The sequence below is a fragment of the Periplaneta americana genome, chromosome 10 (assembly GCF_040183065.1).
Source record: "Periplaneta americana isolate PAMFEO1 chromosome 10, P.americana_PAMFEO1_priV1, whole genome shotgun sequence".
NCBI classification, from domain to species: domain Eukaryota; kingdom Metazoa; phylum Arthropoda; class Insecta; order Blattodea; family Blattidae; genus Periplaneta; species Periplaneta americana.
This window is the reverse complement of record NC_091126.1, coordinates 84,302,546-84,322,181: the sequence shown is the minus strand read 5'-3', so window position 1 is coordinate 84,322,181 and position 19,636 is coordinate 84,302,546. Positions and strand designations below refer to the sequence as shown.

General features: G+C 35.8%; 1 protein-coding gene across 2 annotated transcripts in view; it reads left to right on the top strand.

Moving 5' to 3' along the window:
- Positions 1-19,636, top strand: part of LOC138707842 (hydroxysteroid dehydrogenase-like protein 1) — a 245,405-nt gene that overhangs the window by 199,512 nt on the left and 26,257 nt on the right. Inside the window, exons 3-7 of one of the 2 annotated variants that reach the window (XM_069837818.1) lie at positions 176-286; positions 2,990-3,210; positions 6,224-6,451; positions 11,139-11,279; positions 17,803-17,940. In XM_069837818.1, the coding sequence (XP_069693919.1) occupies positions 176-286; positions 2,990-3,210; positions 6,224-6,451; positions 11,139-11,246 (668 nt within the window). In that variant the 3' untranslated portion in view covers positions 11,247-11,279; positions 17,803-17,940. Of the gene's footprint in view, positions 1-175; positions 287-2,989; positions 3,211-6,223; positions 6,452-11,138; positions 11,280-17,802; positions 17,941-19,636 lie in introns of those variants that run through there. The other variant, XM_069837819.1, reaches the window with a different exon arrangement.

Here is a 19,636-nt window from a genome sequence, read left to right as displayed (position 1 = left end):
TACAGGCCTGCTTAACACAAGTCATAAATCGAGGGTATGTTGGGGATTAAACCAGAGTCAACAGGATTATGAGTCCAGTGCTCTAGCTACTGGACCACGTAGTAGCTGTTTATGTGTTGCTGTCGTCATATAAGAGAGAGAATTGATTTTATTTCGAAGTATTTGTGCATTTCAGAGTCAAAATTCCAAGTGAAGACTAGGACTATAGCAGCTGATTTCAGCAAAGGACAACCTGTGTTTGACGACATTGAAAGAGAGCTGAAGGACATTCCAGTTGGAATTTTAGGTATGTGCTATGCATAGAAATCTTATATCCATGAAATATTTCCTTCCCAACTGGTGCTTTCAATGATGAAAATTATAGTACCGGTATCCTCTATCCAATAACTAATATACTAAAAGACCTACATAAACAACATACATCTCTACACATGAAATATGAGCAAGACAATTGGACGGTGATTAGCAATAGTGATCCAAGTGCCAAAAACCTGTTTCGAGATATTGACCATTGAAATAAATCTGTTTTTTCTTTATAAAACATTTTATGTAAGAAGTATTATAACATTCATACTATTACAAAAAATAGCACAAATAATACCAAAAAAGGCTAACCGATTTTTAACAAGAGACCAGCAGTTGAATTAATATTCCAAAGCAAAATAAATAAATGAATTTTATGCAATATACGAATTTTTGCTTATAAATAGCAGCAAAATTCTGATATTGCATTCTTGATTTTTTCCGAGTTAAATTAGCCTGCCATCAACAGATTTGTGCAAATATCTCATTTTTTCAAATTGTTGGTTGGTCTATTATTGCGCAACTCCGTCCAATTGTTAGTAGATATTGGTCACCATAAGTTTCATCGATACCATGCCGTGGTGTCGTGATCTAAAGCATCGAGTCTAAGGCTGGTTCAAGTCCTCATGGGGGAAGAAATTTTCTCATGAAATTTCGGCCAGTGTGTGGGACCGGTGCCCACACAGCATCGTGATTCACTTGGGGAACTATGATAGGTAGCGAAATCCGGTTACGAAAGCCAGCTATAATGGCTGGGGGGATCATCATGCTAACCACACAATACTTCCATTGTAGTTGGGTGATCATCCACTTCCCCTTCAGCATGTGAACGTGAAGCCATCAGCCACCTGCTTGGTCTGGGCCTTTAAAGGATTGTAGTGCCATGGATTATTATTATTATTATTATTATTATTATTATTATTATTATTATTATTATTATTATTATTATTAAGTTTCATCACTTTCACTTTCAATCAAGAGCATAAACAAATGAATTGGTATTCTGGAGAAGTACATTGCATTTCTCCTTAGCCTGTAAAAGGTAAATGTTTCTTATGAACGCCATTAAAGCATTCAGGAGGTTGAGAAGTAGAACTCCCATGCTTTTTGAATTTTGACAAAAGAAGTTGCTGTGGCCAGCACTAGACTCCACCAGTCTGCCTGCCTTTTATACACTGAGTAAAAATTTGGTACCAGTAGTTAATTTCATAAAATAGTGAGTGGACATTGGAGCCATTCTGGAAGTTTTGGCAAGATGTGTTCTACTTAGAGCGAAATTGAGGTCCTCAATAAAACAACAGCCTCAGTTTAGAAAACTAAATTTAAGAGGAGAAGGTTTTATTTGAATTATTTATTTCTAGGTTACATTTTATTAACAAGTTTTAGGTTATACATTTACATAATCAAACTGTATATAACAGTGTTTTAATGTTTGTGTGCTAGTTGCGTACAGAATAAATAAGGCTTATATAAGGTCGATTTGGCATGTTGTTATATTTCAGTTCTTCTTTGCTATAAATTAGACTTTGCGTTATATTAAATGCATAAAAATTCACATAAACGTTGACCTGGTTGGCGAGTTGGTATAGCGCTGGCCTTCTATGCCCAAGGTTGCGGGTTCGATGGCATTTAAGTGTGCTTAAATGCGACAGGCTCATGTCAGTAGATTTACTGGCATGTGAAAGAACTCCTGCGGGACAAAATTCTGGCACATCTGGCGACGCTGATATAACCTCTGCAGTTGCGAGCATCATTAAATAAAACATAACATTCACATAAACAATCTCTGCACAAAATATATTTCAGACAAATCAGCAAATTAACCTACATATAAACATCGACTATAAGGAAATACCGTAACATCATAAAAATACTCTAGTGATCATAGTCACTTGCTTTTCACTGAGAAAGCATTTTCCTCCATTTCAAGATGTCAAGAGCTGTGTTCTTTTCAACCAACATTTTGGTAGGTATCCAACTCTTCACATTCTCCACAGACAAAAGATTTTGAACGACCAAAATTATAATTGAAATTATTATAGGTGGGGGGGGGGATGCAAATATTCAAAGCTGCATGCTGCCCTTTACTCAACATTTTGTTCTGCATGCTTCTTGGTGGACGTTGTTGGGTATAGTTTTGCTCCTCGTCAGGTTTTCATTTTCTTACATTTGTTTTGTCTCCATTCTGCAGGCTTAGCACTTTTTTCCAGACGGATTTTGAAATCATATTCACTCGAAACTTCGTTCAGCTAGCTAATGTCCTTCATTTTCCTGACTAATGAACCCAATGACTTTGCAGCAACACATGCACTGCTGACAACGAAACAGTGATCGAAGTTATAGACTTGGGATACTGTTACATGGGAACAAAGGATAAAGACGTCACAAACATGTACAAAAACAGGGATTTGGGCTATTTCTTGTCAGTGGAAGGTCACTCTAACTTCTGAAGAAATCTCGAATTCGCAAAATAGGCGACTTGGACTCTTGTTTTATTTGGGGCCTCAATTGGCTTGTTATTTTCAAAGAGAGAAGAGAAACAAAAGAAAATTTTCTTGACATTAGCTATGTAAGGGATATTTCTTTATCATCATGATCATGATCATTATTATCAGTATCATCATCATCATCATCATTATTATTATTATTATTATTATTATTATTATTATTATTATTATTATTACAGTGAACAATGTAGGAAGACAGTACACTTACCCCATGTACCTGGGCGAAGTACCTCAGCAGGAATTATGGGACATTGTGAACATCAATATTGGAGCCACGACCATGATGACACGTCTCATTCTGCCGCAAATGCAGAAGCGGAAACGAGGCGCCATTGTAAATGTATCATCAGGTTCTGAGCTACAGCCACTGCCACTCATGACAGTCTATGCAGCTTCTAAGGTAATGCTTCACAAAGCCTCTACTGAGTAATCATCATATGTACTGCCTGTGAAACTATCTTTTAATGGATGTGGTGAACTTAGGGAGCATGTGGAAAATTGATTTGGAGAAGCACATTCCATTACATCTGTAATTACTTTTGGAACCATGCAATCTATACCATTTCAATAGTGACTCCATCTTATGTCAAAAGAAACTAAGGAGATCATTAGTGCCAGTATTGCGTAAATCGTAATTTTGTGTATTTTTAAAAATATCGGTATGCATTAATATTTTAATAAAAGTCATTACATGGTGTGGTCCAAAAAAAGAAAAAAAAAAAGGTAACCGAAATGCTTGTACCACATAATATCACAACATCACAACTAAGTGTTCTACATGTTTTCCATCATTGGCTATGATTTCTTCCATGCGCTCTACCATCTTGGTAAGCATAGCATCACACTGTTCTCTTGTTAGGTTGTGCATAACTCTTTCGATGTTTGCACATAGAGCGTCTAGAGTACGTGGGATGGGTATGAAGCACTGTTCTTTCAATATTCTCCACAGAAACGCATCACATAAAAATAGGTCAGGATTTCGTGCAGGACACGGAAAGTCTGATCCCCTACTAATCAGTCGACCAGGAAACAGCTCTTGCAGTAGGGTTAGATTTCCATGACCAGTATGGGCATTTGCCCCATCTTGTTGAAACACTTGCTGTCCCAAATCAAGATTATTTAACTCACAAAATATTATCAAATCCCCTTGAAAACGTTCAATAACTTGTTGCCTGTACACGTTTGCATTGACATTTATCCTGTTTCCATGTTCATCGTGAATGAAGTATGGACCATCGATGCCATGGCTGGACACAGCAGCCCACACTGTTACTTTTTCAGAATGTAATGGTCTCCGTTCATACTCTTGTGGTTTTTCCCAACCAAGGAAACGACAGTTTTGTTTACTAACGTGGCCACTTAACAAAACATCACATTTGTCAGCTCACCACACATTGCAGATATAGGCAGTTGTGATTGGTAACAGAACCTGTCATTCGAAACATTTCCACCCATTGCAGAATTGTATTTTTAGGCTGTGGTGGTTTATGAAACACACCTTCATTGAAATAATTTGCAACAGAAACAATAAAAAGATATGATACAAACTACATATCATCTGTTACCTTTTTTTTTGGGCCACTCTGTATTTGTTATCCTTTATTTTCCGAGAAGTTGACTCATAGATGGAGATTATGAACAAAATTCATCCAACAATTTCCGATGAATCACTGTGTATAAATAGGCAGGCACATAGACGATATGTCCTGCTTAAAAATATATATACCTATATATATATATATATATATATATATATATATATATATATATTTATTGTCGATACATGGAATGTCGAAAACGTGTACCGTATTATACTGAAATGAAAATCTCGAAATCTATATTTTGCAGCATCAAAATATTTCTCTTTCTATTTTGTACAATGAAAAAAAAAAAAAAAAAAATCTTATGGGGATATTCTCTTTCCCCAGGTATTGTGATTAAAATCGGCGACATTTCTTAAGTTATTAGGCTTGTTTCATTGAACTTTAACACTTAATCATGTAAAGCAAATTACTAGACTGAGGATTTGCAATAAATAGGTAATTTCTACTCAGATATTTGGAGGCACATTATTAGTTGAACCGATAGAGCATCGGATTTCTATGCTGGTGATGGGATTTCGAATCCTTTCTAGTCTAATAAAATTTTTGGTAGACAAAGAAAGTGCTTGTTGATAGGTCTTCGGGGATACTCCCATTTCCTCTACTGGCATTTCACCATTGTTTCATTAATCACCATTATGCGATACTATGTAATTCACTGCCCATGGCACACTGAGGCCAAACTACGACAACAAAAGACTACAGCTTTGGTGCGTCATTCCTAGATGGTTGAATGAGGTCCTTGATTAAAAAAAAAAAATTCGTGACCTGTGGAAAGGAAATTTAGATCATTAGAGAAAAGTTAAGTGAAAACAAATTGACGTCAGCAGAGATCAAAGTCTTGCGAAAAACAGCATTTTGTACCTTGCAGAGTGAAACAGACTACATAGGTCGAAATTCGTGAAAGAAGGTGGTGAAAGTGATAGTGATGATATTTGATCTTAAGAATGACAAGCAGTGGCGACTCGTCCACAATGGCTGCAGCCTTTTCAGTAATTTTGCGCCCTACTTGAAAATTATGTTATGACGTTAATGTAGCTATGAGTGTTGTAAAAAGGAGATAGCATATTAGATCATAGGAATGGACTACAGTTTTCACAGCCCAAAGACAGCAATTGCTTAACAATGAGGAATTCATAAGAACACTAGTACATTTTCTAACGTTTCAAATATAAGCATTTAGTAATTTCTTTTACAGAGGTACCTCGAAGGAAAACATTAACATTATTTTCTTGCTCATTATGAAATGAATTAGAATTTATAAGCAAATTAAAGAGGAAATTAACAAATACGCATTCGATTACGATTTATAATGCTCAATTCATATAAAATATTTGCATATTTTTATTAATGTCTGGATTTAAGTAATAGTTTGAATCTTTGCAATGCTTCAATTTAAAGTAGTTACAAAAAATAGTTGTTACATAAAAATTACAATAAACCCTCCAGATAGGTCATATAATCAGTGGCGGATATTGGTGGGGACTCTGAGGTGCTGTCTAACATGTATGAGTCTACTCAAATAATAAGAACAGTACGTCAATTGAAATAAGTACGGCAAGTCATCTTCTCACTATACGTGATTTACCATTCTCAAGTTGCAAGGTTTTAATTTTACTTAACTCAATTGCTTCATTATTAAATACCACAAACCGCTACTGCATATAATAATACAATTTATTCTCAACCCTGTCATAAAAAAATTTCACAATTAGCTGATAAGTTAAGAACCTTACTTATTGAAGATAGGAGACAGTGTACAGTTCTTTGTCTCTTTAAATTCATGCTGAAAGTAATTTGATTTGCTTACAGGTATTTGTGAAGAGTTTCTCAGATGCATTACGGTATGAATATCAGCGAGATGGAATCACTATTCAACACTTGTCACCACTTTTTGTAAACACAAAAATGAATGCATTTAGTCATCGTCTTCAGGAGACAAGTTTATTCGTTCCAGATGCAACAACATATGCTCATAACGCTGTTAACACTTTGGGGAAAGTGAATACAACAACAGGTTATTGGGCCCATGGTCTTCAGGTAAGAGGCTGAAACATTTACTTCTTGTTTATGTATAGAGTTACTCTATGTCCCATAAAACAAGGGAACATCCCTTTTTTCGCTAATGTGTCCCATTGTCCCAAAAGATTTCTTCGGGAGATGTTTTTGTCCCTATTTCAAAAATAGTGACTGAAAAACAAAACTGTTAATGTCAACTGCTATTTCATTATAAATATCAGTCATCACAGCCAGTGACATTGTATTGTCCAGGCTTCGATTCCCAGTGCCGGAACGAATTTTTCTCAAATGAATAAAAACTGTTTGTTGTACAGTCTCTGCCAATAGAAATGCAGTACCATAAGAAAGGTCGAAGACCAAGTGTTTATACTATGTACGAATGGGTTTCAAAATGTAATGTATTTTGAATAGAATGTATGAATGGGTTTCAAAATGTAATGTATTTTGAATAGAATGTAACACCACTGTTGCATACCTTTAACAGACAGCTCAAGTAGTGACTAGCTCGACTGCACAAATAAAGTAAGCCAGGCATACCAAAATTTACATATAATTTTTTTAGTAGGTTATTCTACGACGCTTTATCAACATCTCAGGCTGTTTAACATCTGAATGAGATGAAGGTGATAATGCTGGTGAAATGAGTCTGGGATCCAGCACCGAAAGTTACCCAGCATTTGCTCGTATTGAGTTGAGGGAAAACCCCGGAAAAACCTTAACAAGGTAACTTGCCCCGACCAGGAATCGAACCCTGGCTACCTGGTTTCGCGGCCAGACGCGCTAGCCGTTACTCCACAGATGTGGATTTGGCATATAAAGATGATAGAAATATCAAAATATACCTGGAGTGTTAGTTGTTTATAATTAGAACGTATATTACTTCTTCAGCAGTAACCGACAACACTATGAAGGAAAACCAGTTACAGGGGAACAATATGCCACTACGTACATTCGTCCAGGGTAAAATACATGACACTTGGCATGTGAAAGGGCTCAATCTCCTATTACAGAGCATGATTTTGGATGAAAAAATTCATCTGTTGATCTAAATAAGGAAAAAAGCAATTGAGGGGTTTGTCGGAAAAAGGGCGTATACGTCAATATGGCGAATTGAGATACATGCAATCTAAGATTTTAAAACGCACCTGAATAAAATGTTATACACGCACGCAGCCCTGTCCTGCAGGTATGTACAGTACAAAAAAAAACAAAATTTCGCTACTATAATTATTCACTACATCTTAAACCATTTTCCTGAAGGACGACATATAGGTCTATCCACTTTGCTTCCGGCAAAGCCCTCAATTGTAGACAGGAATTTCTCCTTTATTGATAATGGAAAAGGAATTCATAAAGTTTCGAAGACTGACTTTCATTTTTAGGAGAGAAACAAGTGAGAAGGAGTCCTACTCTGCACTCTTCTGGCTATCGTCGATCAGTCAAACAGATTAAGCTCTTTGTAAGAACCCCAACTAGTAAGAATTTCTCACCCCTGGTTTTCTGTCCACCTGAAGAAGAATATAGAGCCAATCTTCGAAACTTTGTGTACTGCAGGTGCGGCTCATCATTAGGTTCACTGGTTCACTGAACCCCCTGTCTCTTGATGTTACTCATTCTTTTCATAATTGACATTTCTAAGGGCAACTGCATACATGAAATTGCTGGACGTTCAGCTTCTTTTGGTTAGAGCATAAGCGAACTACAGCCAATAAAGTCGGGTGGAATATTGTAATGTAGCGAGTGGCATCTTGGGGTTCATTCTTAGAAGTGAACCAGCAAGAGCTGCTAAAACAGCCTGTGGCGGTAGACAAATGTGAAGAAATAGAGGGAAAGTGTGTTTTAATAAAACGAAGTAGTCACCACCGAAAATTGTGGCTCCAATACTGCTTTTCTCTGTCGCACACACTACCCTTTTCTCTGTCATTCACACTTCTCCCTCCAAAGCTACCTACGGAATAGGCTTCTCTTTTGTTGACACTTCAGAGGGGATAGCAGTCAGGAAGGATCTGCCCATGAATTTGTCAGAAAATATACTGTCTTAGCATGCAGTAGCAGTTATAAGATTATGTTCTCGCTGCACTGCATGGACATACTGGACATATGTATATTAGTGATACCAATATTATTGGAAATACGTTTTGCAGAAGAACGTATTTTTATAATAAGGAATGAACATTCGAATTACGCGAATCCTTGTGATTTTTCGTTATTGAGAGCTTTCGAATCGTAATGAATAAACATTTTTAAACTTTAATAAGATTACTTTTAATTCCATTGACGTCCAATAGATGCGTTCACTAACAAAAAAAGGGGCTATTGATGCAATTTCAGTAATGCCCAGATCACCAATATTACCTTGTGACGGCCCTAAGTGCCACACTGTTTGATGGCATATATGCCATCTATGGGTTGGCCATTTTTTTCTTGTTAGAAGGAGGGACGGAACATTCCATGCACTACGACCTCAGGTCTATTGTACACCCCCCTATATGGGATGAGTTGCGTGCCCACTGATCCTCTACATGCACCGAACTAACCACTTGACCACTTTAATGACTGGTCCCTACAGCCAACAGAGTCCATGTACCACTCCTGCTTCGGCAACCCCCCCAAGGCTCCCTTAACAGTCCGAGGTGAAAGTCCTCCCACGAAAAGGTCTGCTCATTGCAGAAGCTATCCATCATCACATGACTATAATCCACGGAGGCCAGTCGAGAGAGCCAGCATCTTCAGAGGGCCTCCTGTAGAGCGATCTGAAAACCAGAAGAAGTAACGGGATGATGAATGAAAGGATGATAGGGGAGGAAAGGAAGTGGCGAAGATGAGTGGGGTTCCAATCGCCTGATAAAGTTACCTGATATTCATCCATAGGAGTGAGGGAAAAACCCCGAAAAAACCTCACCCAGGCAACTCGTCCCGACTGGGAATCGATGTTTAAATGTTATGGTTTATTTAACGACGCTCGCAACTGCAGAGGTTATATCAGCATCGCTGGATGTGCCGGAATTTTGTCCCGCAGGAGTTCTTTTACATGCCAGTAAATCTACTGACATGAGCCTGTCGCATTTAAGCACACTTAAATGCCATCAACCTGGCCCGGGATCGAACCCGCAACCTTGGGCATAGAAGGCCAGCGCTATACCAACTCGCCAACTAGGTCGACCTGGGAATCGAACCCGGGCCCGCTGGGTTCGGAGTTAGACTCGCTTATCTCTCAGCCACAACGGTGGACAGCTATATTTTTCTCGAAAGCTTTTCTTAAATTTGTTTTTCATTAACCACAGATTTATAATTTTCTTCAATTAAAACATTAATTTGATGTAGTTTGTCCTTTCTCTTATAATATTACAAATGCATTATTATTTTATTGTTGTTATTATTATTATTATTATTATTATTATTATTATTATTATTATTATTATTATTATTATTATTATTATTGTTATTACTACTACTGTTTAGAAAGATTCGAGATTCAGGAGATACGAGGGATTAGAGAACTTGTAGGATTCGAATTCGACAAAATTTAGGATTCGTCAAACCTCTAGCTTGCAACAATAATAAAACGGCGTGTACACAAAGCGGAAGGTAAAAAATAGGAAAGATTAGAGAATGATGAGTTTGCAGTGAAAAATCTGCCTTTGAGGAGAAAACTATAAATGAAGGAATTACAATGGCGAAAAATGGTGTTGTTGTAGCCTACTTCAGAAAACTACCTTTTCAACTCTTACGTTAAAAAAAAACTTTAAATAAAAGTTCTTGGGGGTCCTCTTCCACTTTTAAAAATCTCTTAGGACCAATTATGTAAGAGTAAATTGCTTTGTAGAGTGTCTGAATCTCAAATTTATGGAAGAAATAACTGGATCAGTGGATGTAAAGTCACAAGCAAATTGTTATGTTTTCCGTATTTGCTCTGTGCTAAGACAGTGATGCCAGTTGGTTGAAAATGAGGATGTGTGATTTAAATAATCTAACACAAATAATAATTGAAAAAAACACGAAGAATCTATGATTCATAAGAATTCAACCCAGGATCTATCAATGCTTGAAAAAAAGATATCAGAGAAGAACTCGACATTGCATTTAGGAGGAATACTGAAAGGCATAACATGGTGAGAAAAAACAAACTTTGATTTCAACGAGAGTGATCGCATTTTCAACAAAACAGAGAGAAGGGTGGTTTTTCAGTAAAAACAATGAACAATAGCACCATCCTCTTCCACATTATTGCATTGGGTGAGAGTTTATTTGATTCTATAGTCTTACAGTATTTTATATGTAATACAATAGCATTATTTTTTTTGTGAACCATGAACTTGCTCTCAAATAAAAAATAATGTTGTGACTATTGAGTATTCATTATGTGAACCCCCAACCTCAAATCTCACGAGCCGCCACTGGTGTACTGGTATTACATTGTCTGTATGGAAAAAGCTCTATCTACACCTTTCTAAAAATTCATCTAACAGTTTAGGAGAAACAGCTGTGCACAGACTCACGAAATGCCATACACCACGTTTCAATATCAGAGATGCAGAAAATATTTTCTCCATGAAAATCTTGAAATTGAATTTTGCATAATCATCATAATTTCTTTTTACGTTCATATAATGAGAAAGTAGAAATATGTTTCAAAGAATAGGAACAAACGTAAAATGTATTATAATTTCGGATTCCTAAAACAGGCATTTTTGTAATTCTGTTGCAGTACTTCCTGACGATGATTCCTCCAGTGTGGATAAGGACATACATTGGAGGACTGATGAACGAGATCTTCCGTCGAGATTATTTCAAGGGAAACATAGAAAAACATTGAATTGCACATATATTGCAAAAGTGTTATCAGCAGGTCAGTAGCAAAATATAGGCCCCCAACATTCCAGGGAAATGCTATTCTGATAACATTCACAATATCAAAGATTCTTATGTGGTAAATGTGTGAATGAATGATGAATTGTTTATAAGATAAATGAAGACTTGTATACACAATTATTTGAGTAAGCACAAAAGTATCTGTTGCCAAGAAGAATTGTTCGTTATCTGATCAATTTTGGTACATGACTGCTGTTGTTTGCAAGTGAAGAAAACATGAATTAATCTTAAGAAACTGTCATTTCCGTATAAAAGAGATGTATATGACAGAAATGATATTGAGCTTTAGAAGTTAGTACTCTTGACACCAAGTCCGCTGTTCCTTTCAGGAGGACATCTTTTGCTTGACTGAAAATTTTGTATTCACTGTATGGTATCCTCACGTTGCATGTAATGTATATTTTACGATCTGGCTGAGTCTTCAGTTTCACTTGCAGTTCTTTTTACAGTGACGGTTTATATTTTAGGTATTTATTTTGATGTATATGACTTACATTTTTTTATTAATAAATAATAAATATTTCAAATACCTAATACAAGGAAATACGTAAGTAACTGATGTACCTTGGCCAAACTATTTATAAACTGTTTTAAACTCTCATTATGTTGATATTCAGTGCTGTAGTTCGAAAAAAAAATACTAGAACTCACCTATTCCAGAAATCCCCAGATTGTTTCGTTAGCCAATTCCTTCAAAAGCTTGCAGTTTCATCTGCTATCCACCTTCCTGTTCACAACCATGACTGCACATATGGAAGTGCATTGAAGTCCTGAAGAAGGGGATCAACACAACTCATGACAATTAAGCTGCTTGCTCTTGAAATCAGAAGACACTTTCTTCCTTACAAAAGTGTGAGAAGAAACAAGAATTGTGGATTGTTTTGCATACTTTTGAAAAATGTATATCTGATGTTCTGAAAGCTCTGTCACTTCTATTCCAACAGTGTAGTTAGATTCTGAACTTTCTAAATATGTTCACTAACTGTTCATTCGACTCATTTCACAAATGGTCATTTTAAGAATTTTAAAGTGAATGTCTGGTGTAATGTAAGTCACACAAACTTTAGATTTTTAAAAATGTTTATGCTCGACCATGCCGAAATGTAGTAATTATACACCTGGTAGCAGCCCTTTAATGGACCTCATTAAAGTACACCTATTCATTAAAGTTCAGGTGTTCCACCAATTAGAAAATAGCATTGTAGCAATATGAAAGCGCAAGTATCGATTATTCTCGGATATGCAATCGAAAGACAACTAGCGAAACATCACAGAGGCTGGAAATCCAATACTGTCGCAGAAGGTTATGTTGAAGAATCGATCCAAAATAAAATCGAAATCTCAAATACAATATTAAACTCAGTCGAAAAAAACAACACACAAATTAACATCAATTCACCGTCATCTTCCAGCCTTTCACAAAGCACATTCCCGCAAATTCATTTCACCAATTGCACAATAAATCACCTACAATTGAAATAAAGTCAGTTCTGTTACTATAATAATTAGTGCTAATTGTAAATAATATTGAAATAATTTCAATTTGTCATCTCGTTTTTCAATGTCTAATTTAATTTCAATGTTATATCAAGATTAATGTTTATTTTACTCTCTAGATTATATCAAGGTCAATGTGGACATTTGTTTCTCGGAAAAAATCAATACTTTCGCGTCTGCATACATCTCACAATTTACGAGCTATTGCACAAGGTCAGTTCCGCTCCTCAGTCAGATAAGAATAAAATGAATACTTCTGAATAATTTCAAGTTAGAAATATGGTCGAGCATAAAAAGTCGTATGAAACTTGACTATAATGGTAATTAAGACGCTCGTATGAAAATTATGAAACTCGCTTGCGCTCATTTCATAAACATACTTGCATCTTAATTACTACCATTATAGGCTCGTTGCATAATGTATTATTATGTCATAAATGCAGAGAAAATTAGTATGACTTTTATTTTGATACTACACTTCAAGTAGAACATTTTGGCATACGCAAAATGTTTTTTGTTCTTGTACTATAGGAATTTTAAGATATAACATATGTGTAGAGTACGTCACATTTTCGCAATACTTTTAAGGCTTATAGTAGCCTACCTATATAAGTATTGATTTGTGTTTTATAATGGCAAAAACAGCATAACAACGCAAAGCAGAAAGGAGGAAAAGACTTAAGGAATTAGGGGGATATACAGACTTTAACAGAAAAGAAAGTGGAAAGCAAAAACTGATGCGAAAAAGGAAGAAAATTAATTTGACAATAGATGGACAGGGTCTTCCGATAAAAAAAAAGAAGAGGGATGAAATGAAGAGGTATAGAGAAAAAAGCGAATTGCCTAGTTTTACCTAGTTTCAACTCCAGGCAGTAGTTCTGAAACTTAACCTTAAAAAATATTCACATCAAGAAGTGTATATGGCAAAGTATTTGCTAAAGCCAAAAGAGGTTTTTCTCAAATTCTCAATAAACAGTACCGGTAACTAATAATGAAGAACCTAGCTAATGAATACATATTCACCAGAGATCAAAGCTGTCCTGCCAAAACACCAGAAAGTAATAAAAAAAAAGGTAGAAGAAACAAATGAAAATGTTGCAGCTATTTCTTTCAAAATCATAGCAGTACAAACATTTATTTCATAACTGACAAATAAATTAAGACAGAAGATAGATCCATGGCTAATGATGATGAACAGTCTGAAAATGCTAATTTGAGCAGTGATGATTGGGTCTTGGTTCCATTTCAGGGGAAGAAAGTAATAACGAACTATGTAGAATAGGTTATTTCAGTCTTTCCTCTATTCCTCTGAAACTGAACAAATCATGTAATAATTCCTATGGCCTCAAGTAGAAGATATTTCTTATATGAAGAAATATTTAATATATAGATATATTTGATAGCCGTCCCAACCAGGATTTAATAATCGGCCTCCTAATAAATTCTAAAAGAATATTTATATTTAATTCAATTTTTTCCTTTAATAGAAGCCCTAGTTAAGTAGGCTATTATTGAAAAATTTATTGGAAATGCAACAAACAATTTAGGCTACAAGACAAATTACATTTTATAAAGAATACAAATGATGATTAATTATGCAAATTAATGACTTCAGAGCAGGGAGGATATCATGTCCAGGGTGCTGTCAGGAACTTTTAATTTTCGGAAAACTTCTAAGGACTGTTGTGGAATTGTGTCTCTAGCCTCAATCATAATTCCTATTACGTCCCACGTCTTAATGTTATATTTGGTCCAATTTACAGCAGAACGCCGGAGATAGCAGTCGCGTGTGCACAACTCGCTAACACAGTATAAAGGCTACTGGCCTGAGGAAGAAGCGAAGAATACAGTAAGAGAAGATGGAACAGTGGTTACAGAAAGAGACATCAGAAAAGGATAAAGTAAGTGAATTAAGTAGAGAAGAAAGGAATAATAATGCAGGCTTGATTCAAGTAGAAGTAGAAATGAAGAACCAGGTTTCAGAAAACTTAAGACTAAAGGTAGAAAACATCAGTGAAAAGATAGAAGAGTTGATGGCAGAGAATAACAAATTAAAGAAGAAGATGAGTGACTACGATCTCAAGATGAGGAAAAATAACTTAATTTTCGGGGTCGAAGAAAGGGGCCGGGAAAAAGAGATGGATACCTTTGAGAAAGTGAGAGATTTATGTGAAGCGATCTTTAATATTGAGTTGAGAGAAAAACATGTCGACCATTCGTACAGGTTAGGAAACGGGACCAAAAGACCTATCTTCTTGAGCTTTAGGAATACAAAAGTAAGGGAAGCTATTCTGAATAACCTAGGACGGCTCTGTGGTTCAGGAGTGAGAGTGGAAACAGATATGTCATTTGAAGTAAGAAGTAGAAGAAAACAGTTACTACCTTATATGAAAGCAGCGAGGGCGAAGGGTCACTTTGCTAAAATGTACGAGGATAAACTGAAAGTGAACGGAAAATGATATAATCTGGAGTTTTGCCTGAGGAATGAAGATCATCCAGAATTTGGACTAACGAGAAGAACGAAAGAGGACAGTGGACATATTTCAACTTTGCAGAGGGAAGCAACAAGAAGGCAACAGAGAGTCGACGTTAGCTACATAAGTGGAGGGAAGGAGCAGCAATGATGGAAGAAAATCATCCCAACTTCAAGGACAGAACAAGTAATTGTCGCAGATCAACACATGGTACCAGGAGTGAATAGTAATGAGTTCAGGAACCCACATACTGACGTACGAGGAAGTGTAAAGAGGAGAAAAAAACAGTAATGTGATCATGCAACATAAGCGGATTCCTAGTCTCCATACGATGATGGTAAGATTAGCGCACTCCAGAAGGAATGCTGACAATAACGGAACAAGAAACACGGGCACTAGAAAAAAGGCGAGGGGCGATAAAAAGAGAAACCAAGAGTCAGGAAGTGATAGGGAAGAAAGTAGTGTAAAGAATAAGGGTGCAAGTGTAAGTGGAAATCTAGTATGTGAAAGTGAAAGCGTGGAGGGAAGAAATAAAAGAGGAATAGAAGAAGAAATAAATAGAAAGAAAGACAAAGACAGAAATAAGGTAGAGACGAACAGAAAAGAAAGGTCAGAACCTGCGACAGCTGAGGATATAGCAGAGATATTTGATACGTTAAAAAAAAATGTGGGGATGTGATCAAAAAGTGCAAATAAAGTGAAACTGGAAAAGATCGAGAAGTATAGGTGAGAGAGAAAGTGTATAAGCAGATGTGTAGAATAAAATATAAGTATTTATAGGAAGTGAGAATAGTGACAATGGATTAAGTGTAAGCATAGTAGTGAGAAAGTGAAAGTGAGCGCAAATAGGAATGAGTGAAAATAGTGAGAAAGGGTTAAGAGAAGTGAACAAGTGACAGCATAAAATTAGTACTAACATTTGAACATTGGAACAGTAAATGAATATACAGGAAAGATAGGAGAAAAGGTCAAAGAACAAATAGGACAAATAATTCAATATGATAATTTATAGAGAAAAATTGAAATTGAGATTTTAGTGAATAGTAATTAGAGGATAAAGGGGGTGTGAAAGGAGTATATAATATTAGATATATTAGGATTAATGAACAAATAGAGAATATCAAATGAAATGTAGGAGAAATACTGAAGGGGAGTTTGACCAAATAACAAAAAAGGTACATATTGTAATTGGGAGTATTTGTTGTAGACGTGTCCTGCAAATAATGTGTTATTGTAATAATATGTTAATGGTGGCACCGGATACAGAAATGTCAGGTACACCATTACATGTAAAGAAGTGCTGTGACGAAATATATCATATACAGGGGCGGCCCGTCCCTATGTGCTACAGTGCTACAGCACAGTGATAATTTTTGCTCAAATAATGTATTTGTAATACTATAGTATCTGATCTGTCATTTAACAATTTCCCGTGGTTATATTCATGACGCATTATCGAGTGTTTAATCTTCGCTCTTCGCTCTTTGGTGCCTCAGGGGGTTCGTTGTGCTACTCTGAACTTCATATGAGAATGTAGATATTTATGCACATGCGCGAAGTTGAAATCACTGCTCTGATTGGCTATTTCTACATGGGAAAGTGCTGTAGTCAGCTTCAGCACAACACAGCTTGGAGATTGCAAAAGTAAAGCGTAACGAAAGAATGCTTGTTTGTGGAAGAACTCGGAACTATTTACAATGTATTTGGTAATTCAAATATCAGACTGCTGCTGCCATATACCTGTAGGCCTATGAGGTTCCTCCTGAATCAGCTAGCAAGCGACGGAAAATGGAATCCCAGAAAATTGAAGCCAAGGAAGTATGTGACTGTGTACTTCAGGAAACTACTCAACGTTTCCAGTCTTTAAGCTACCTAGACGCAACAAAATTGTTAAACAGCAAAATTTTTGAGAATTTTTCGTATAATTTTCGTGAACGCGAACTTGAAGTTGCTGTCAACAACTATACTATACTGAACAAAAGAGTGTTACAGACACAACTTGGAGTTCTATACGGAACACCCGACTTCCAAAATATAGATGTCTGTTCAATTATTACAATATATAGTCTGCAACAATTTACAGGATCCATTCCGTGAAGTAACGAAGTTGTTAAATATTTTGGTTACAATACCAATGGCCACTGCTGAGCCAGAAAGATGTTTTTCTTGCTTGAAACGCATAAAAACGGTTTTTAAGGAACAATATGTCCCAGGATCGTCTCACTGCTCTTGCAATACTGTCAACAGAAAAGAGTATGATGTCCAAGATGGAGGGGTTTAACACCAGGGTAATTGACAAGTTCTGCAGTAGGAAGGAACGTCGTATGGACTTCATATTTCGTCACTAGACGAGTCTCAAATTAAGATAAATACATATAAGTGTATATAGTAGGCAGATATAGAGATTGTAGCACACTCATTATTTTGACCACCAGCTGCTACTGATCATATATCATATCATATATCATATCATATTTGGTCCCCAAATCACTGCAGCATGGAAGATAAATTGCCCATTTTTCTTTGCAGACTTCTCTAGGTCGTTCCTCGCTGTTCTCAAAACGGACTGTGGGATCTAGAATGGAGTCCACAATTTTTTTTTTCGGTCTATAACAATGATATCTGCTCTTCGAGTTGATCCGTCAGCAGAAAGGCACCCAATTTTCTCGTACACCTCATGCTTATCAGCCTGGCAAAGTTCAACTACAAGACCCAGTGTTTCAGTGAATGTCTTATATTTTCTCCGATTTCAACTTAAACAATAACATTATGTAATGGCTTAAAGTTAAAAATTATGTGTTGCCAAAGTTACACTTTACACTTTAGCCGTAAGTTTTCAAATATGTAAATAGTGAATAAAACTTCTTATAATGTTTTACAAAATTGTACAAACCATTTATATGGAAATGTAGTGTAAGTCACATTTGAAATGTAGTGTCAGTCACATTAACTATTTCGATGTAAGTATAAAATATCGACTTGGATTTAAAACTTCAACAAACTTCATCCTTTCTAGCATAATTTTTATAACAATTCAGAAGGAAGAAATATTACTTTATAAGTGGTCCAAATATTGACTTCCTTTCCTGTAATGTAAGTCACATTTATATTAAATATTTTTCTGCTCAGTGTACAGTGGTACTAGTGAATGTTACTTCTGCTTAAATAACAGAGCATTTCTTCAAACAATATTGTTGTTGTTTGAAAGTAAGTTTTTTATTACTTAATTTCAATTAAATATTACTAGGTGTTGTCAAATGTACTGTAAGTCACGCATGAAATCACCTTTTCATGTTTAAATGGGAAATATTGAATTTTATATTGATTGTTTTCACTTGTGAGACGATATAAAGTAGACAGAATTTAAAAAATCGGCTTGTTCCTCAGTCCTTTTGGATGAGGAGTTTCTTCAGCCCAGCAGTTCTTGAAAAGTGACACCTTATTTAACTCCCGTCCCAATATGTGGACCCATCCCAAGTTTATTCACAAAACACATCCAAGAATCTCACCTTCCACAACCTTAAGAAAACAAGCATACTGATGAATTTAAATACTATTATAGTCACAATCATGCCATGGTATGAAAGAAAAATTTCACAATCTAAAGCGGGAATCGAACCTGCGACTTCCTGTCACATCAACGGACGTGTATACGTCACCAAACATCGTAAGATGAAGATTACAAGCATACTGGTCCGAAAACCAGCATTTAAGATATGAGCAATACCACTGCACAGACAGTTCAGTTTCTTTACTAGAAATTGGTCTATGGAGATCATGTCCTCCTTGGTTTACGATTGCCGATGTTTTCAGCCTTCATAAAATTCAATTATCATGTACTGAAAGGTAAGCTACTTTTCACACAGCTTTCCGCAATGCTCACACCTGCAGTCTTGGTCAAAATTTTGTCTTGTATGTATATGTGTGTATATATGTATTTATTCACACTGCAAATGGGTATATACCCGGTGGCAGTGGTAACTAATTACACTCAATAATGACATTAATAATAAACATAATTAATAGAAAATACAATTAATAATAATAATAATAATAATAATAATAATAATAATAATAATAATAATAATAATAATAATAATAATAATAACAGGGAGCATCCCAAATTAAATGAAGCAAGATCACTTAAAATAACATTTAAAGTAAATCTAATTTGTATCTTAACCCTAATTTCGAATTAAAACCCACGAGTATGATATGTTCATACCTGTATAAGTACCTTTCAGCACTACACTCATTTCGCTGATAACTCACTCACTGCACTGGAACTACGACACATTTCACTGGTACTATCTTGATTTCACTAACACTTCAAAAACATTTCACTGTTCAAATACTTTGCACT